A 21,988-nucleotide genomic window follows, 5' to 3' on the forward strand; every position below is an offset into this window, starting at 1 on the left:
GATAAAACATGCAGGAACGTCGCAAAATTTAAACAACCTCCTCCCTCCACCGCTGCCCCTTCCGTTTACAGTCACACGTGTTCCGAGCACCCTGCCCGGCGCTCCCGGGGGACGGGCGGCCGGGGGGGTCCGGCTCCCAACCCGCCCCCCGGGGCCGCCGCCGCCTCCGCCGCGAGGAGCAGCCGGCGGCGACAGGAACAATGGCCGGGAGCCCCTGCGGTGCCTAGAGCCTGCCCGGTCCGGGAGAGCGGAGGGCGATGAGAGAGGGCTGAGAGCACCCCCGGGTAGGGGACCTGGTCGGGGCCGTGCGGCTGCATCGTGAGCGGGGCTGGGGAGGGTGAGGGAGGGGCAGAGAGGGGGGTTCAGGCCAGGTAACTCGCAGGCTTCTGCGAGCTTCCCTGCTGGTGTTTCTCTCAGCCTCATACCCGCACAGCGTGCACGGGAATCGGGGGAAAGGGAAGAGGGAAAAAAAAAAAAAAAAAAAAAAAAAAAAAAAAAAAAAAAAAAACAAAAATCGATCTGAACACACGCAGAACCTTGTTTTGTTACTGTCCGGATTACTGTTATTATTATTATTATTTGGGGGGTAAGGGGGAATTGTGTCCTTAATCCGAGCCTCCCTGCCCTCCCCAGTCCCAGATGCTATGAAAGGAGTGCTGATTTCATTTCCACCATACAGTACACTTTGTCTAGAGAGCATTGTTCGGACAAGCAACTCCCGATCCCTGATGACTACAAAATACGATTTATGTTTCCATCAGAGAGAGACAGAATATCCTGATGGGTTGAAAGTCGGGCAAGAAAATCTTATCTAATCAATCCCTTTCCGATACACACATACACCACAAGCAGCTAGTATACGAGATAACACCCACACTGATTGTACGTAAAATAAATATCGGCAGCATGAAAATTAACAGTAGTCATCTGAGTATTTTTGTCTCCCTCCAAAGAGCTACAGTAACACCATTTATGCTTTTGCTATCTTGATGTCATCATCATCATCATATTTACAAAAAAAAAAAAAAAAAAAAAAAAAAAGCTTAAGGAGCATGCATTTTTTTTTAGACGCAACAAGAACAGATACAGTAAAGAGAGCTTTGTAACATCACAATCACAACAACAACAGCAAAAGCAACCTCTGAGCCCGAGGATTCGTCCGTATCTGAACTGCTTTATTATCAATTGCAAAATCACAATAAGAGTAAATAATAAATACAAGACATCATCAGAATAGAAAGAAGTCAGAACACCTTGGGTTTGTGGGTTTGGTTTTTTTTTCCCCTTTCAAATAAATAGGCAGATTTCCTGATGATCACTGAAATTATAAAGAAAGCAATTGATCGGAGGGCTTGCAAAGGAAAAGGAAAAAAAAAATCATCATCATTGGTCCTAAAAACGCAACCGTTCCCCTTTGCTCACTTGGCACAATAGAAATTGACTGTCTCTCAAAGAGCCATGCGCCTAGTGCTATTTATAGCCAGGGGCTGTGCTGGAAGATACCATTAAGCTTCTCCCGTGCAGACAGACGGGGGGGTAGTTGGATGGGAGGAGGGGGTTTAGCCAGAGTAGAGGCAAAAGCAATCCCCCACCCCCAGCCTTCCTTCCCCACACACACACACATCCACACACTCACACCCCACCCCCTAGTCTGGCTGGGAATTTGAACCGATCCAGCCTGTTTAAACGGAAAGGACACGGATCTTCAATGTAAAAAAAAAATCAGATCAGACCCAGAGAGAGAGAGAGAGAGACGGAGAGGGAGGAGTGTGTGTGTGTGTGAGTGTGTGTGTGTGTGTGTGAAAGAGGGAGAGGGAGCAAGAGAGCGAAAGAGAGGGAGAGAGAGAGAGAGAGAGAGAGAGGGAGGGAGAGAGAAAAGAAGAGGGGGAAAAAAAGGAAAGAAGATTTTCTCTATGTATATAAAGATGGCCACGTTAGCAAACGGACAACCAGACAATACCAGCCTGAGTAGCAATCACAGCAACCCCAGCACCAACGGGCATATGAACGGATTAAACCATAGTCCCGGAAACCCATCCACCATCCCAATGAAGGACCACGATGCCATTAAGCTCTTTATTGGGCAGATCCCCCGTAACCTGGACGAGAAAGACCTCAAACCGCTCTTCGAGGAGTTCGGGAAGATCTATGAACTGACGGTGCTGAAGGACAGGTTCACTGGCATGCACAAAGGTGAGTTACCTCCTGAACTTTCCCGGGAGAGATCGGGAGAAGACGGCAGACTCCCACTACCTCTCTGGGTCTCTCTTTTTCTCTTTCCTTTCAATTTCATTTCATTTTACTTAATTTTTGGGTTGGCCCGGGGGTGGAGGCGGCAGGCTGGGGGGGCAGGGAAAGAAATAATAAACCCTCCTGGAAAGAAGAGAGAGAGAGGCAGGGAGAAGACTCAGCTCCGTTTGCTTTATTTATGAGTATTTTCATTTCTTTCCCCCCGGTTCCCGGGGGGTGAGGCTCAGCCCCGCGCGCAGCCGGGGCGAGCGGCGGAGCGGGCGGCGGGGCTGGCGGCCGCTGTCCGCCCGCTGTGGTGCTGAACAGGGGAGGGCTCCGGCTTCGTCCTCGGGATATCGCCCCGGGTGTGAGTGTGTCCGCCGGTCCGTCCGTCTCTTGGCGCTGAGCTGGGGACCCCCTGTTTTACAACTGTTGTGACTCTGGCACCAGCGCCTTTTCTTTTTATTTTTCTTTTCTCTTTTTTTTTTTTTTCCTTTCCTTTTTTATTTTTTTTTTTTTTAATTTTTATTGTCGTTACAATTATTATCCATAGTTCTCTCCAAAGCTAGAGAGGCAGAGGAGTGAGTTGCTCCAGGGAGGGTATTTCATTTATTTCGTTTTGGTTTTCATTTAGCACGGGAACGAAGATAGAAACAACAATAAAAAAGCCTATCTCAAGTGGGGCAGTGGAGGGGTTGTGGAGGTGTGGGTGTACAAAATTATGATATATGTGTGTATAGGAGAGGGAAAGCCACTAGAAATGGGTAACTGTTTAGTTCCAGAGAGGAGATGTCTCTGAGCAGGCATATTCCAAACACTACTTTAATGTGTCTAAAGTCCATCCCAGGAACTTTTTAGGTTTTCTTTAAAGTGAGTGGAGACATACTCCCCATGCAATGCCTCGCTCGCTCCATCTCTGCCTGCTCCTTTCCCTGCTTAGCTTGGGCTCTCCGGAGGCGCATTTGAGATTAGATGATGCTACGTTTTGGGTGTGGGGGAGGGTGTGTGTAGTGGGGGAGAGATGCTTGGATCCTCGGGTAGAAAAGTAGGACTCGCAGGGAGGAAGTTGAAGATAATTTGCATGGTAGCCCTGCTTAGGAGCAGGAGATTTCCAAGAGCCAAGCAAGCTGCTTTATTAACTCAGGTTCTGAATTCATGTATGTGTGTGTTTATGTCATTAGACATGCAGTTACTAAAAAAGAAAAAAAAAATCAGATCAGAAGTGATCGGGGTGTGACTCTAGATTTAGTGCAGGAGGAGAAAGAGCTTTGCAGGGGGCCACAAAAGCAGTGGAAGTTGCATCTGGTACAGGAGAGGTTCAGTAGCAGTGTCTACTCCAGCTTGGTGGACTCCTGGCAGAGAGAGTCACTGGTAATGGCATTACTGGCTTCCCAGCTTTCCAGATGCCTTGGTGGGTTGTAGATCTTGAACTTAATGGCATGTTTAGCAAGTATCTCTTCCCTCTTTCCACTCACTCCCGTCCTCTCTTCAAACCCTCAGGAAATGTGAATGAAAATATACCCTGATAGTGCAAAGTAACAGTTTTGCATAGGTTAGAGAAAATGTTCAGGGCTCAGGGACCAGGGGTTCAGCCCAAGTTAAAGCATATTTCTTCCTTTCTTTCTTGCCGATTCCTCCAAACAACCTTCTCATATTTACAATGATCAGTGTAGCCGTTTTGAACCTTGCTTTTTTCAGACAAGCTTCCTACAAGACACATCAAAGTCTGATAGGCATCATTTAAGCATGACATCCGTCTTATAAGAATCATTAATAATAACAATAAAAATACTAGTAAGAAGCACAGGGAAAGGATGGTCCTGGGAGGTTTCGTCTATTAGAGGAGGCATAGTGAGAGTAACCACTGAGCGCGTGTGTGCGCGCATGTGTTTGCAGAAATTATCTAAGGTTTCTGTAAAATAAAAATAAAAGTAAAAGCTACACTGAAAAGAATCAGTCAATCTGGCATGGAGAAAATCTTTGAGCTAACACCTCAGTGAAGGATTTTTGTGGTGGTGGGGTGGTTTATTTGATTTATTGATGATATCTTATTCTTTTGTTATGTTCTATCTTAAACCTGTAATTAATCAAGCCTATAAGTTAACTTGAATTCCTGTTCCATAGATATGAATTACCTTTCAGTTGAGTTTTGCTTTTACTGTATGCCTGCATTCACAGAGACAAACTCAGGAAGGAGGGGAGGGAGGGAGAGAGAGAAGGATCATTTATCTTGCTTCGATGTGTTTAACACATATTCCTGAATTAAGCAAGATACTAACTTTATTTCCCTACATTTCATTTCTGCTCTAAAGCTGCAACCTAGGAAAAAAGCCAGGTGGGAAATCTTGTCACCTCATCAAACCGAATTGCATGAGTTCATCTTGAAAGAAGCAGTGATTTTTAACCTCCTAGAAGTTTTGGACTTTGGAAGGAAAAATGATGATGATGATTGTTATTTCACAGGCTAGGGTTCGAGTGAAGCTTCTATAGACACCGAGTTGCCAGTGTTTCAGAGATCAGTTTTATTTAGTACATCTGAGAGGAGTTTGAACTCCCTCCTAGCGATGCCGCTGATTTATTAGCTAATCCTGATAAAAATGTGCCTCTGGCTACCTGGAAAAAATTATATTCTTGCCAGAAGTGATTAATTAGCATTAAGTCAAAAAGCATGATGGGGCTTTGAGGGATGAAGACTGTGTTTGTCTTTTTTTATATATATTTCATCTTATTTTAAGTTAAATATTATTTTCCCTTCTCCTTTCTCTAAATGCAGTCATGTGGATGATAGTATTCACTCAGATCTCCTTGTTTTGGCTTTGCTTTGCAGGCATAGGTGAAGAATTGTGTAAAGATTGTCCAACTTGGCTCTCAGGGGTAGGATGAAAATATGAAACCCCAAGATGCATTCCATAAGTGATGCATAATGCCTATACATTAATTGATCCATCACTCTCAGTTGATTTCATTCCTAATCCAGGGGATGAAGCTGTGACAGCGGTATACTATGAAGAGTTAATAGTGGGCTGTAGTTTATTTAAGTGTACGGAGAGCAAACCTTGGATGTGGAGGGGGATAAGTTTGGTTTATTTTGGGAGGAGGGAAGAGATACAAATTAGCTTAAAGTAAAAATGTAGTAACCAGAGTAATTTCAGGTGTAAATCCGTTGAAATATGAGCACAGGATGTGTATTTATAAAAATATTATGAAGAGATCCTTTTGTGGTGCTCCTGTATAGCAGGAGGAAATTGAAAATTAAGAACCTGGAGATAAAGTACGTGACTATACTCCTCTCCCAAAAAAAACTATGACAGAGGAGAGTAAGGTCCCAGTTTTTTCACCAGCATCCCTGGCTGATATCAAGCCAGATATCAAGAAAGAAGCAGGAGAACATGATTCCCTTGCAGATACATGAAGAGAGAAAAGGGTATGGGGGAAGCAGAGTGTGAGAGAAGGTGGGAAAGGCTTGTCGGATCCCCGGGAAAACAAGCTTTCATGGCACAAGCATAGCTGCTGCATATTTCCCCAGTCCTCACTTCTCTCCACACGGGGCAGGAACAGACTCCTGCTGTGGTACTTTGCTCTAGGGTTGGGAAGAGGCTGTGTGCTGAGATCTGCGGGTAGAAATCTACCGAGGCTGAGCTGACCCACCCACACGCTCACACATACACACATGTACACACACACGGGCGCGCAAGCAGAGTTAACTAATCACACTTGAACAATTTAGCAAGCCATTCATTCATAACTTTCCCCCCTTCTTATCTAGCAGTGGAGTATGCTTAAAGGCTGAGTTACTGGGAGACATAAAGGTTAGTACTCTCAGGACAGCCATATTATAATGCATTATCTTTGAAGTCATTTAAGGCCAATTTAAGTGGTATTTAGTATAATATTTATGAATTAATGTAATCTAAATATAGGACTGTCCCCGTAGGTTTAAATAGCCTTTTCTATCGAACCCTGCTTGTACGTAAGGCCTGGAATGTGTTTTAATTTTAAACACACAGGTCTCCATAATATTCTATTTAGGAAGTCAGAAGAAATCAGCATTCCACACTTAACTGAGATTTACTGAAACACACACGGGTGAGTGCACTTAAAGAGTGGAGATATGTGCGGTGGGAAAGCAAGAGTCTTCCACTTACCTGAGAGATACAAGAGCCTGTCAATCTTTATTTAGGGGGGGAGAAGCACAAAACCCCCAAAACCTCCTTGAAATCCACCATTGCAGTCCTGCGGTTAGGATGGTGTTCCTACCTGACCCAAACGCCTCTCAGTAAGCATTCCATGCATGTGGGAAAATGCAGCATGAAAATAATAGTTTAGTTCTTTTGCTGCTTTACTTTCTCAGAATTATAAATAATTTTGAAATTTAATGCACCCCAAGGGTAGGCAAGCAAGAATTCCACTCATATTCTGTGCAGTTGGATTACAAAGATAGATGACAGACAAATTAAACCTTGTTAAGTCTAAGGATGTTTATGAAGGTTTTAGATATCTCAGAAATTCAAAAGTGCAATGAAAATGAACATTTAGTTAAGATTACATATTTGTAAAAAAGTGTAAATGTATAGATTTTGTATAAAAGTATAGATTTGTGTGTGCATACATATAGAAAAGCGAGATGTATACACATTCATGCATACAGCCTTTGGGAAATGGAAATTAAGTTGAAAAGAAACACAACGCAATACAGGTGCTGAATAAACTCCTCCATAATTGAAACATAAGGCTTGTCTGGCTGAAAGCAACACATACAACATTTAGTATGGTAGTAAACTAAACAAGTTTTGGGGAGGAAGATACACAAATAAACTGGAATAAAACAGAGGAGGCTTTATGCCTTAGGTCTAAAGAGCAATCCCTTAAAACAATCAGGATTTAATTGGATAGTTTGATGGAAAAGAGGGGGAAAAAACACCCCCTGCACGCTATAACCTCTTGTACAGATGAGCATGTATGTGTCTTGATAATGTCAAACAGATAGCCCAGATTGCTTCACAAATTAGAAGGCTATATGTTAACTGTGTTTTTTTTCAGGGGTCTGGACATGGATTCTGGTTTTTAAAAGCAGCTGCAGCCAGTTATGATGCTGTTGTTACGGTTGTGTCAGCATTTCCAATACAAACTCCAATTTTCTGGGATCTCTCGCTTGGCTGTTAAGTTTTGCACTGAAAGCTGTTCTTCAGCTAGCCCCATGACCATATCCAATAATCACCCTTACAAGAATGGATTTGTTTTAAAGTTACATAATGTGAAGTAAAGAAAGAAATCAAAGTTTGTGTTTGTAAAGCTTTTGTTTCTTCTCTTACTTTTCTCTATGCTAGACTTACATATCCTACATGTTTATGGTTTACTATTGTTTTTGTCTCTCAGTATCTATGTATACTGGTGCCTTTGTGGATTTTAGGTACGAAATCAAAGGTACTTGTCTTGTCCTTAGGAAGAAAAAAAAAAATAAAAAAAAAAAAATTAGTATTTACGTGGCCAAACCAATGTTTTAAATAAAAGGTGAATCAGAAACTGATCTCTAAAGCATAACAACAGAAATAGGGGACAGGGTTTTGGTTTTTTGTTTTTGTTTTTGTTTGGGTTTTTTTGTTTGTTTGTTTGTTTTGTTTTATTTTATTTACTTTCCTATACTCAGCCAGAAGGGATCAGGAACATCAGCACTGAAGTAGGGGGAAAAAATTGAGGATCCTTGTCACCTTGGATGAAAAGGGTGCTTCATCTGCCCTGTATCCTGCATCGGCCAGTGGCCACCAGTGCCACGGACAGGGCTTTCTTTAGCAGAGGACTCAAATTGCATAGTATAATAAAACCTAGACATCTGATGGAATAGTTTTGTAAAGGAAGTTGTCAGAGAGTATCTGGGAATTTTGACTGGGTAAAGAGAGAATAAGATAGCTGAAAGTGTCTTGTCTTAAACCAAAAAGTGGATTGTATCCATCAAGTAGGGCGGGCAGGGGACTCTCTCTGCATGGTGGTCAAAAGCAAGGGGCAGAAGGGGCCAGATGATTGAGGAGGGCCTCCTCTAGCCTTTAGAGGTGGAAATATGCAGCAACATTTTTCAGAAAGACATGAGGGTGTTTTTTATCATGCATACCCTGTGCGCTTGCATACCAGCCGCACTGACCCGACAGACCATAACGACACTAAAGGAGCTGTTACCGTCCCTCCCGTCAATCAAGTGTGAACCGAGGCGGGTTTATGCGGCAGGCAGTAATGGTTCCAAGGGAGAAAAAGTGGGGGAGATGATCTAGGCTGTTGGACTGCTTATCTGCATTTAAACTAGAGAAAAAACATTAGTTGCCCAAAGACTCATGTAGGTGTTTGCTATAGCCTTACAGTAATAATATGTAAGTGCAAAAGGCTTCTGAGTTGAACATGACCTGTCCCACCCAGTGCTGTCAGGTTTTTGCCCTGTAGTAGTCTGCACTAAGTATATGAGGTGTTAAGTGAGCAAAGTTGAATCCCAGCCTTAACAAATAGCCTGGTGTTTCACTAATCCCCGCATCGCCTTTACTTAGGGAGCAGCAGCCTGTTGCCTGCTTGCTGGGCTGAAACCAGCGAGATTTTTTTCATCACTTTGGTGGGTTCACTTCTGAAAATCCTGGTCCAGGCTTGCACTTACACTGTGTTCCACATTCCCTATAAAATTCTGAATTATGGATTTACACAACGAACAACAACACCTGCAGTTAGTGCTGTTGGCTGCTGTGCTTGCTGGCTTGTCCCTAAACTTAGCTTTTCTTCTGTAAGTGAAACTAAAACTAAAACAAAGCAGAGGAACTGACAAAATCCTGTGTACTGCCACATTTCTCACTCATTTAACTACTCTACCAATGCCCATATGACTGTTGCCAGGGTTTGTCATGGTGGACTGACCCCTATGTATTGAAATCTGCAGCGGAAAAAAGGGAAAAATAATAACCATGGCAAGTTCAAGATATGACTTTTCTTCCACCACCGCTTCACTGACTGAGCTCAGGTATGTGTTACAGGGGCTTTTGTCTCTCTGTAGCTCCTAGTGATGCATGATCACATTTTGAGGATTGCAGGGTCTATTGAATCACTTTGTCTGTGCTGCATTGCTTGGTGTGGGCTGGAGTCCGGATGTCATCACAGATATTGCATTTGTTTATTTTGTCACCGTGAGCTACAGCCTGAATACACACTCAGGTGAATGCAGCTTTTAATGTGCATTCATTATATCCAACTGACATCCCCTCATATGAAGAGAGGGCATATTATTGTTGCTCCTTAAAATAAAGACGGATGAGAGAGCTAAACCTCTCAAATAAAGTGCCTGACCATACGTAGTAGGTAAAAATAAATCATATATGGCCATCTATTCCATGTAAATTAATGGCAGGACATATAGATATAGACATTGTGTTAAGTTTGTCAAGCAGAAGCAGCCAAAAATATTGATCAAAGCAAGGGGGGAAAATTGATAATGAACTGGACTCCAAGAAGACTTTAATTGACAGTGACTTCTGTGAACCAGCTTTGGACAGTATATATAAACTGACCACGATGTAACTTTATTGCAATGAACTCTCCTTTAATTAATTGTCACCTTTGTTAAGACTGGCTACAGATCAAAGGTTTAAAGATACTTAACAGGATCTTAGTAACAAACCCTTCAGATGCATTAGAAATATCCGACAGCTCAGCCAATGAGGCATGCAGATTTCGATCTACCTCACCCTTATCTGTTTATTTCTCCCTCCTTTGTTAAACATGGACAATCATTGTTTAACATTAACTATTTCATAGATGAATTTGTTGGTAATGCTGATACCTCAAGGGATGTGCTGTTGCTGGTGAGAGGGGCTTTCTCTATTAGGTCTGTCAAAGTGTTTTGTCACCAGAAAGTTGCTTAAGGTTTGACAGACCAAGGTGCAGTGTAGACACAGTTTGTAATGTACCCTGTTCTTTCCCTTTACATTGCTGAGGTCTGTAATTTCCTTATTTAAAATTGGATAACATAAAAAGACATAGTTTGCATGAAAGGTGAGGCTGAGAATTAACCTTCCTATGAACAGTGCATATGCGGAGAGATACAAGCGTGCCTGCTGCATTAGTTTATCTCATACATGTGCAACCATTTCTTATATGTGCCTATTAATTAAAACATGTATTCAATACAGACAGGCTGATATAAATCTCTAAATAATTCCTTTCTAAAAGATAATACAGAGGTCAAACTTTTGTGTGAAAGTATCAGGTGACTTAGCAGGTCATTCTTGAAATTATATGTAGAGTTTAATATAATACCTAGCTGTTTCTTTATCATACTAATTTAATGATACAGTCACACTTCATTAATCCATGTCTGGTTTATTTGTGCATTGTGTCTGTGTCTCCAAAATATTTTAGAGGCGACCCACCTGACTTCCCAGCGCGCTGGGGCAGATAACTCCGGACATGAAGCTTCTCCAGACAGAATAAAAATGGAGCTTTGCAGACAGAGTTGGTCTGATGAGATCTGACTGCATATTTGGCCTGTTTCTAATTTAAATGCCTGTGTATATAATACACAGAAACTGTGTATACACGCATGCATCGAAAAGGCAGACATACATTTGTACATAGTTCCTCTCCTTTTAAGTCCCTGAGGATAGATTCACATCACATAATATGCATCATTCCCTGCAAACACACACAAATATCTTTGTCGGATTCAGTAGCTTCTTGCAGGTAGCTGTATGAAGCATCCTCAGCCTAATAATATCCCTATAAAACAGTGCCTCCTTCCTAGGATCCAGAGGGATGAAGGTTGTCAGAAGATCAAAAGATGTATCACAGTGTGCTTGTAGAAATCCCCTGATTATGTTTCCTCTCTATAATGCTCTAATTCACTATTTGATCAATTGTAAAAGGGCCAATGCTTTAGGAGAAAAGAAAAAAGTATTAGGTTACTAGATGCTTGAGGGTGAGTGAAAATCACACCTAAAATTATATGTAGCAATACAGTAATGAGCTTATCAATACTTCTTTAAGGACTATGACAAGCCTATAGGACAGATTCAGTTCTGTGAGCAAAGGTCACAATATAGATATTGCTTATTAAGACTATCGATAGCCTGGTTGACCAATCTAACCAGAGACTGTATAATGTACCTGCTGTTAACATGCAGGGAGGAGAACTATGAAGAATTTACAGAATTGCCCCCATGTAATATTAATAATATTGATTGATTCTAATAATATAATAAGGTAAAGATGCACTTCTTTGAAATGGTGCATGAGAGACAGAGAGAAGGGTAGAGAGAGATACTTTTGCTGAGTAGACCGAACTAGCTAGCACCTTTTTTAAAGATAACCCAGAGAAAATTCAGTTTTCTTGCCTTTGCTTTTTGCCCATTATTACACTTGGCCCCGACCGAAACAAGATACCTTGCTTTACGATCAGGTCTTTGGTGGCTGGAGCGAAGCTGAGGTCTGAGAAACTCAGGGCATCCAGAACCATTCTGGTTAACAACTCATCAGAATAGGATTAATCCCAGAGAGCTTTTTCGAGCAATGCGATAGAAGTGCCTGATTTATTTTATTTTTCACACTTTTAGCCACATTTAAGAAATGAGGGGAGGGTGTAAGTAATATATATTCTGTGATACGCATAATCTATAACTGACAGGAAAGGACTTTGCAGAGCAGCTGCAAACCTGCTCCAGAGATTGCTGAAGTTTTCAGGATAGCTCTAGGTCACCTGCAGCAGTGTTTGGATTGGGCCCTAAGTTACGGGTAGTTCTGCAGGATTCTGCTCGTTGAGGCAGGAACAGACGATAATATGCAGTGTGACTGCCTTAAGGTTGTTACTCATCTAAATCCAGATAAACAGACTGGCTCACTTCTGAATTTTCCCTAACTATTCCCTCTTCAGCAATAGACTGCCTTATCTAGGTATGCTAGTTCAGTCCTTTTGCTATACCATTCAGCATGAAGTGTCTTGTTCCAGTTTCCAGTGTGGTAGTTTCAAGATGGTTTGTATTTCATTATCCCTTCTCTCTGTTTAGAGGGCAAGTGTTTTTTTTCTTTTGTGAGCATTTAATTGCTTTTAAAAGCGATTTATTTGATCATATTCCATCTTCAATAATATATGTATGAGGATGCAATTTTTCACCTTCTTTTATAAAGATATATTGTTATTCAGTTATGCTATTCTGCAGGTTTTATTATGTTCTGTGTATCCAGGGGAAGCCTGGTATTTTTTTTTTTTTGTTGTTGTTTTTTATTATTTTTTTTTATTTTATTTTTTATTTAGATTGAATTTACTTTTTTGTCTTTTAAGAAAAAGAAAACACATTTAAGATACTGGCAATAAACGAGAAAAGTAGGAGTGGAAGTGAGGAACAGGCAAAGACAACGAACAAAAATCCTTTGGCAAAGTCTTATTGCATGTTTATTTGTAAGAGTCAGAATCTATCTAATTTTGATGCCAAAAGAAGAAATATCTTGCAAATTATTTAACTCCAAGTTTAGTCATCAGCATGGAAGGGGAAAAAAAGCAATTCAACCCACAGAAATACTGGAAGGAAATGCACATAAAGATCTTGAAAGAGATAAGGGTGATAGAGTGGTGATAGGGTTTACATTCTACTATGGAGTTAGTAAAAGTTAACTTGAAATTGAAAACTAAACAAAACAAATAAAACACCAACAACAAATAAATAAACAAGAAAAGCAGCAACCTTCTGGATTATTTACTATTGGCTAATACACCTCAGATTTTCCCCTCTAAACTGCTGCCTGTGTGCCTGTGCCTGCAGCTTCATTCAAAGGAAGGGCATTATCTGGTGGGTGAGGGTGGGCAGTGAGGATGCCTGGGTTCTAATCACCGCATGGATAATTACTCACCAACACTCTCTGATGGAGTCACTTAAGCTCGGTGCCTTCAGGCCTGATCTTAAACCTGTTGAATCAATGGGAAGATTCCCATTGGCTACAAGAAGCTATTGATCATTCAGTTCCCCATCTGCAATATTAGGCCAATTGGATTTTTTTTTAAATTTTATTCTTCCTTTTCTTTTCTTTTCTTTTCTTTTCTTTTCTTTTCTTTTCTTTTCTTTTCTTTTCTTTTCTTTTCTTTTCTTTTCTTTTCTTTTCTTTTCTTTTCTTTTTCTTTTCTTTTTTTTTCTTTTCTTTTCTTTCTTTCTTTTCTTTTCTTTTCTTTTCTTTTCTTTCTTTTCTTTTCTTTTTCTTTTCTTTCTTTTCTTTTTCTTTTCTTTTCTTTTCTTTTCTTTTCTTTTCTTTTCTTTTCTTTTCTTTCTTTTCTTTCTTTTCTTTTCTTTTCTTTTCTTTTCTTTTCTTTCTTTCTTTTCTTTTCTTCTCTTTTCTTTCTTTTCTTTTCTTTTTTCTTTCTTTCTTTTCTTTTCTTTTCTTTTCTTTTCTTTTCTTTTCTTTTTTTCTTTTCTTTCTTCTTTTCGTTTTTTTTTTTTTTTTTTTTTTAAATAGAGCAGAAGTTAATGACAAATTTTACATTTTTTTCTCAGTAAACTCAGTAAAGGTTGTGGTGCATCTTTGATGATAAATGTATTACATCAGAGCCCCTTTCAGTGCAGACCAGGAGAACATGACTTCAAAAAAACACACGGTGTGGAGGTGGAAAATTAGCTTTGCTCATTTCACTTGTAAATGCGTATTTTTTCCGTCTTTGCCAAGAAAGGGTCAACAGCAATTTTGCCAGTTTTCTTTGTGCAAGTAGGATTCAGTCTTTTGTAATTTCTCTGTCTACAGGAATATCACCATTCACTCATTCAGGATCTTGATTTTTTAATTTTTTTTTTTTTTAAGTGAATCACGTATATACTCATCATTGTTATGGCAACTGAGGGAGCTGCAAAGCTCAAGGATTTGATGAAGGGCTGCATCCCACCTTTCTTCTCTAAGGATCCAAACGTATTGTTTGCAATACAATTTGGATCAAATCAAAGGCATCTGCCTTCACCCAGTTAGTAAAAAGAGCAAGTTCTCTCTGGACAAGTGTACTCCTGCCCTCAGTACAGGTAGATGGAATTGGCAGTCATCGTCCATTTGCTGAGGACCGACCGAACACTCACTGAAGTCAATAGTTAGACTGTGACCCAGCCTCACAAACAACAGACAGACACTGTGTGAATCCTTAAGCAGGGATGTGAACGTCCCTGACTTTGGCAGAGCAAGATAGTCCAGAAGGGAGTTTTCACTGCTGCTGTCCAAGGAGTAGCTTGTGGGGAACAAACGAGATTCCAGTGACCTCAAATATCCAGCCATGGCAAAATTAATTCAGAAACCTTTTCATTTTGAAGAGGGGTTTTAGGTGATCAGCTACAATGAAGACCTGTCAAGCAAATCAATAGGGCTCCCTGATATTTATTTTATTTCATTTAATTTTATTTTTTATTTGACTTAATTTATTTGTTATTTTATTTTATTACTTTGGTTGCACTTTTAGTTAGTTCATCAATAGTAACATGTGGGGTGGCTTTTTTTGTGTTTCCATTCTATCCGTGTGTATGTCTTTTATGAAATAAATGGAGAAGCTGGAGTGTACATGTGTGTATGTTATGTGTAGAGTTGATTATCTAACCCCAAGTCTATTTGAAATCATCACAGTGCAGTCAAGTCAATGATATTCTGTCAAAGGTGAAGAGGAAGCTTGAGATCAGTGTGTATGTGTGAACGTGATGCTGCTTGATTGTCTGAAATCCAACTAAGTTTCAGTTTCAAAGGCCTGGGGGCAGCAGGGAAAGTGTTTGTTTGTTTAATTATTTATATATTTACTCAGCTCTACTGACAGTGTTTGCAGATGGGGGAAAAAAAAAAGAAGGAATGTTGGGTTCTTGTTTGGAGGGGAACGTGTTGTATTAGACTCAATCTCTTCTCCCATATATCAGGTACTTTGTGCTGTTAAATGATTATTTGTTAGTGACCTGGTCATTAAAAAAGGCCAGAGAGTTTCTGGTAGAATTAGGTTTTACGAGTTTATTCATAAACAAGGTTGCACAATAGGTGTGTCATTTCCCTGCCTCCTCCACTGCACCGATCCAGGGACAAGGCTTTTGGCAGCAGTTTCTTAATTCAAAGACAAATAACTGAGCCGGCCTGTTGACCCTACTCCTTGCTACCAGGCAAAAGCCATCAGACCAATCACTGGGCAAGTGCCTTGGTTGTCCACCCTTGGCCTCTGTATTTGCTTTCCAAGTGCTGTGCCCAGGCTCTTGCTGGCTCATTTGCAACCAAATCCAGTTCCTTATCCTCCTTTCCCAAGCTTTCTTTCCTGGCTGCAGATGCAAGTGTGAGTGTGTGGACCACAGCCCCAGAACTGTTCCCAGGGTTGGGTCCCTTCCTGGGGAGCCACTTCAGGCTCACTGCTCATTTCCTACATTGTCCTTCTCAGTCTACCTGTGATCGTGAGCTGTTTCTTTTCCATAACCAAGCTTTGCCACTACAGACCTATTTCCCTGGCTCTTGCCACTGCTGTTCATACTCCTCCTCCCTCGGTTCAGCTCTGCACCAGATTTGTGCCCTCGTGCTGTTGCTGGCTGTCACCCCCGTAGAGAACACCTCGCCGGCTCACGTCACAAGTCACCAGTCTCAGGCAACATTAACTATCTCTCCTCTCCTTTCTCAGCTCTTCCCCAAAGAGGGTTTGGGAAAAGAGAGCCATTATGACCAAGTGTTTTCAAAAAGAAAAAAGCCACGGATAGTAGCAGAGAGGCCCATACCCACAGAGCATACACACACAGATGCACAAATGTAAGTATTTCTGTATGTAAACTACTGAGACAGTAAGATAGAAGACAGAAAAGGTTTGTATGTTTTTTTTTTTTCTTTTGAGATTCAAAGCTGCTCTATCAAAGATTGAAAAACAAAACAAAATGAAACAGTTCAGTAAGTCTGTAATTTCACCAAGGCAATTGCACCTTTTTTTAACTTTTCTTGTTTCATTAAATCAAGAGCAGATTTCTCACACCTGAACAAAAAAATCCTGCATACATTTTCCTTTGAATTCTTAAAATCGTGATCTTATTCTTAACTATTCCTGGCAGCCCCTTCTGGGGTTACAGTTCAGCTTCTTGCAAAAACATTTCTTCCTACTGTTTTGAAACATAACTACCCCTTAGCTCCAGGACCCTTCTCTAGCATCCCCAAATTAAAGCAAGAAGTCAAAATAAGCCTTTGATGTAGTGCACCATCTGAGTCTTCTTTATTCAGAGGCAGATAGAAAGGGATTAAAACCCTGTTTCTAGCCCAGCCCTCTTACTAACCTTCTGTGTCCTGCCAGATCCCATTCCTAGACCTTGATCTTCCTCAGTTTGCTATGCGTAAAGAGGAATTTATGATATCCAGCTTTGCAAAGAACTTCATGTGTATTTAAGGTATAAGTCATGTAGCTTTAGCAGTGATGGTCTAAGGTTATAAATGAGACAACATTTGTGAGGAGAGGTAATATCTTTTATTAGTCCAGCTGATCTAGCTAGGGGAAAAAAAAAAAAAGACTTCTTTGTGTGCCTGAAAGCTAGTCTATTTTTTTTCCAACTATATCAGTTGGTCTAATAAAAGATATTACCTCTCTCAGCAAGCCTTGTCTCATTTGAGGTGTAAAGCAAGTACGGTGATTATTTAGGCCTGTTTTTTGTCTGTGTTGAGAGATCAGACATTTCCTCACCTAGGCGGCCAGGGAAAAAGCAGCCCAGGTTGGTGTCCCTTTCTTTCACCTTCTGTGATCAGCGGCAGTGGCCATCTCACGGGCGTTGAGAAGCGCAGAGAAACTCTGACAGCCTGTATTTTCTGATCCTGGAGATGTCCTTTCTTTTTTTTGCTGTTCTGCTCCCTTGTGAAGCACCACATGCCCTCTCCTCACCCCTGTGACTGTGATTGATTTATAAAATTGCTGCATGTATGTGTTCATGCGCGTGTATGTGGGCAACCACACAAACATCCCCAATCTGCCGAGCAAGCTGATGCATTTAGCAAGTAATAATGCAAACCACAGGCAAAAAGTATAGCAAGGAGAACAGGGTAAATTATTAAACCAGGGAAGACTTTGGAAGGAAAAGATTTTTTCCTCAGCTACAAATAAATTACAGCTCCATCGATGTCTGGGAGAAGCATTTTGGATTTTTGTTTTTTTGTTGTTGTTGTTGGTCTTGTTTTTTGTGGGGTTTTTTTGTTAGTTTTCTTTTTGTTTTATTTTATTTGATTTCATAAAGCACGGCTGAAAATACCAAGCAGTTGAAAAGAATCCAGAAGCAGGTTGCAGGTTTTCAGACACGGCAAAATCCTACTCGTATGCATAAGGCAGCAGTAGTCAGAGGACAGCTATTACTTATGCTTGGCTTTACTATCAGGGAAAGCATCGGATCACCTATTCAGATCAGGATAGTCAGATATGCCAAAGGTTTAATCAAATATTAAACGTAGTCAGTAAACTTAAACCAACATTGGACGTGCAGGAATTCTGCTCCTTTTCAAGAGAGCACTGTAATAGGAGAAACTTTTCTCCCATCTCTCTGATTGGTACTTTTTGTGGCTAGATAGATCTTTTTTTCAGACGGAGACGCACTCTGGTGTATGTCTAAGTAAATACAGGTTCATGTCGGGGTTTGCTTGTGTGTCTCTTACCGTGTCAGATAGAGACTGAGTTGTTTTTCTCATTTTTCTCACTCAGAAAATTTCCTGTGCACTTCTATAGTTCACCCCATACGCTTTTCTGCATCCATCTGTCCCTTTCCGAAAACAATGCTTTCGCTCTTGCACTCCTTCTCATCATCTGTTCAACAGAGGTAGAAAGGTGCAAGCATGTAGATGTATACGTGTATGTATTTGGAAACCCATGCAGGTAGATGTGAATATCTGGCTGCTTATTGATAAATAATACACCTAAAAACCTACATCTTCCTCCTTTCTACATAGATTTAAGCTGCATTTACACCCTCCAGCCCTTACGTATTCTGATCAGAGCGCTCAGAGGTAGAACATTTTACAGGGAGTTTTGGTTTACGATGTTACTTCTCCCTTCTATTATTCATTCTCTCTGATTTTTATCTAATCTCTCTTTGATTGTCCTGATGCAGTTTAAGAGACAAAGTGAATTTTTATTACATCATCAATATAATCTCCAGCTAATCAGCATCCATGTACATTACCATGTACACATTGGCTTTTCATCCGTGCCCATAAATAATAAAAATAATAATTGGGAACAGTTTTTGTGTGCGTGCGTGTGTTCATGTGTGCGTTGGTATCAGGCAGACAGTCACAGCTGTACTTCTTCATTTCAGCCAGCTTGTTTCAGTAACATTGGACCCATCTTTGGGCAGATTGTCTTAACTATTGCCCAGATTAATTTCCTGGTGCCTAACGCTTAAATCATGGAAACAATTAAAGCAGATGAATCCATACACATCCTCTCACAGCGACTGAACTTTGCTGTTAAATTGTACACACATTTCCATGGTGTTATAGGCAACATGCCCAGTGCCAGAGGAGTATGGAGCAGTTAACATATCCCCCTATATGGGTGTTTAAGCTCTAAATTTTTCATGTGTACGTGCTACTCCTTCTTGGGTAGGAGGAGAGCACATCACGTGCCTTTGAACAGGAAGCTTGGAGACCAGATTTTTGGCTTTTGATTGCTGATATTTTTCCACAGCTTGCTGTGTAGAACTTAGCCTGACACTCAGGTCTGCAAATTTTGCAGAGTTGAGCTCCTATGTATTTTTTGGTCCCCCCTTTCCAGCTCTAGTAGAACAATGACAATATTTACTTCCCCATAAAGTAAGACTTGTGCCATACTTTGAAATTTTTTGTCCTCTGTACAGATGTCTTGTTCAATTTAAGCAGAATCACTCTGCTTCCTCTTTAAAATATCCTGATTTGGCAGAGCAAGGTAATGGCAGTGCCTCAATGTTAAGCAGGCAGACTTCAGATTGTCTTCCTAGTGGCCTAGGGTGACACTCACATCTGATACACAAACTGCAATGTTCGTGTCCTGTCCTGCAGTGCCAGGATTAGTCCTTTCTGAGCTGTCCAAGACTGATCGTAAACACTATGCCAGAGTTCAATCAGATATGACAGAGTGTTCAATAAAAAAGGCCCACACACTCATGGACAAATTTTATCCCTATGTGTTAAACAGCACACCCTTGGGAAAGTGCCTGTTTCTCTTCCAGATGAAATGTTGCAATGGTATAGAGCCATCCATCCAGTAAAGTGTCCACTTAATTCGTATGGTGGAAAGCCTCCCAGAAAGCAATAAGTTCTTTAAGTTGAGAAGGCGCTTAAATACTTTGCTGGATCCGTGGAAATCTGCAGTTCAGATGGAATAATTAAGTGTAGGGGTGTTACAGAAATCAAGTAAAAAGCATAACTCTGTGACTCAGAAATAATACTCCTTCATAACTACGGAGGAACACTGGAATCATGAAAGAAACACCATGCACATTGAACACCTCTCAGTATGGATCAGGCTGAGACCCTTTCTATATTTCAAAATATTTCCTTACTGATCTTTTTTATTGACAGATTCTTATTAGATTTGGCCTGGGAATAGGATTTGCTTTGAGGAAAGAGAAAAAGAGAATACTTTCAGTTTTCTGAAGAAACTGAAGAATGCTTCTTCAGTTTTCTTTTGTAAACCAAACCCCTTTTCCTGGCCCTTCCATCTCCACTCCCTGTTTTGACAAACCAGATAATTTATCAGATGGGAAAAGAGGAAGGGGAAAAAATTATTTTCTTTGGTTTCTTCTGCTTTTGGTGATATAATCGCTCTCTCCTCTTAGCAGTTCTGAAAACAGAAGCTCCAATCTGGAACTGGTCATAGTTTATTGCACTCAGGACTAGACCAGACTGGGTCCGAGTCTCTGTCATCCATGTAATAAAGAGAGTTTTACACTTTACACAGGTAAAGTTGATATTTTTTTGTAACATCTCTTGATGTTTCTGGATCCATTATTGTTTTGTATTTAATTTTGGAGGTTAATTTGCATGTGTATCGCTAAGCCTCTCTTTACTGTTTCACTATTCATTTATTTATGTCCTCCTGCCCCTCCTTACACCACTTCTTTACTAAACCCAGCAGCTAAATCCCCTGGGCAGGTGTGAAACCAACATCATTCTTGGATAGAAATCTACCTTGAAGGATGAAGAGTGTCCCCCGTTTGTAACTGGAAGGCATGAAAAAGAACATATCACTTATCTGAATTTGCTGTTCATCCAAGCACTGTTTATGGAGATTTACAGTACTTTGCCTCTGCAAAGAGCTCTATTGCATGGTGACTGCTGGAGGATTTTAGGTGGCGGTATTAGCTGCAGTATTAAAAATGCATCGGAAGGCACGGGGTGGGAGATTAGTTGAATAGAAAGACCCATGAATGAAGGGTTAATTACATTCAAAGAGGCCATCGTATGGAGCAGAGGAGGCAATAGGTTTCTTTTCTTCAAAATTTACTAAATAGCTGGAAACACGGTTTAATGAATTTTAATGGGATCTTTCTGAATCCTATGCATATTGCATCTGCTGACTGTAGGAAGTCAAAGTATTGTTGAAAGGAAGGGTATTGCCCTACTTTAGGTTTCACAGTTCAGTATTTAAAATATATTCTGCAACAAGCACTTTATTCAATATATAGTTTTCTCCTTATTTAATACCCCCCCTTTGCAAGTGGAAAAGACTTTCAGGATCTGTGAGCCCTCAATACCATAGATTATTCTGCTGTTATATAACATGTGCTTTACATTTTATTGAGCCATCTTGTGCCGTCAAGATAAAGGAGGCCTTAGTATTTTTCCCTGCTTAGGACCCATCCAGGAAGACGTGGTGATGAATTCTGCTCTCCGTTATACCCATGTAAATCTAGAGGCACCGACTCTGTGAATTTCTTCCAGGATTATCGTGAGACAAGTGAGATCAGGATTTGGTCCAATCTGGTGGGAGGGAGAAAAGAGACAAAGAGTCAGAATTCTCTTTTTTCTTTGCAGTGTGTATGGGCTGGGATTATACTCTGTGTGGCACAACTCATTTCTGTGAGGGCTTCAGCGGGGACAGCAGAAAATCCCATCTATTAGACTGTTGCAACAAGAACAAGATATTAACATTTCAGAGAGAGCTGGTCATTTAGCAGCATATCAGAAATCTGGACTGCGATATCTTCATCGTGCTGATTTGTGATGGGCCAGCATTACTTCCACCTCAACATCAAAGGGAAACTGAGGCAGGGTGTGTAGTGAGCCTGTCTCAGAGTAGCTTTGTCTGAGTCCTATTTTTACATTTATCTTCACTATGTTGAGGTTTCCCATTGCCTTGGTAACTTGAATTTTTTCTGTTGCTCTTTCTCAAAATGCCAGACAACCTCTCAAACAGCTGATAGTATAAGACTGCCCTACTTTTCATTAACCTGGGGCCCAGTTCTCCTTTAGGGTGCAAAGAGAGTTGCTGAGACTCTCTCAAAAGATGCTTTGAGGCTCCCTCAAAGCCAGCAGGAACTGACAGGGCTTAACATGCTGCAGGACTGTGTTCAGGAGAAAAACTGCAGTTTCAACTGCAATAGCATGATCAGTATGACAATACTTCTCTAGTACAGGCACTACGATACCTACAGAGAAGTAGTCACACTGACATAGAAATACACAAGCATAACAAGTAACAAAATGAAAGTAAAAACATCAGGCATTTTTACACCCCTATGGTCACACCCTTCCTCCAGAGTCTACTGGGATAATGTTTTCTGAGACAAGGTGGTGTTTAGCTGGCTCAGGGCTGAGGACC

General features: G+C 40.8%; 1 protein-coding gene across 48 annotated transcripts in view; it reads left to right on the top strand.

Annotated features, from left to right (window-relative positions):
* Window positions 1-1,898: 1,898 nt before the first annotated feature.
* The window catches only part of CELF4 (CUGBP Elav-like family member 4), a 618,876-nt gene continuing 598,786 nt past the window's right edge, over window positions 1,899-21,988 (top strand). For 47 of the 48 annotated variants that reach the window (XM_030467167.1, XM_030467190.1, XM_030467174.1 and 44 more), the window contains exon 1: window positions 1,914-2,193. In XM_030467167.1, the coding sequence (XP_030323027.1) occupies window positions 1,914-2,193 (280 nt within the window). Of the gene's footprint in view, window positions 2,194-21,988 lie in introns of all 48 variants that reach the window. The other variant, XM_030467206.1, reaches the window with a different exon arrangement.

This window comes from Calypte anna, chromosome Z (assembly GCF_003957555.1).
Source record: "Calypte anna isolate BGI_N300 chromosome Z, bCalAnn1_v1.p, whole genome shotgun sequence".
Lineage (NCBI taxonomy): Eukaryota > Metazoa > Chordata > Aves > Apodiformes > Trochilidae > Calypte > Calypte anna.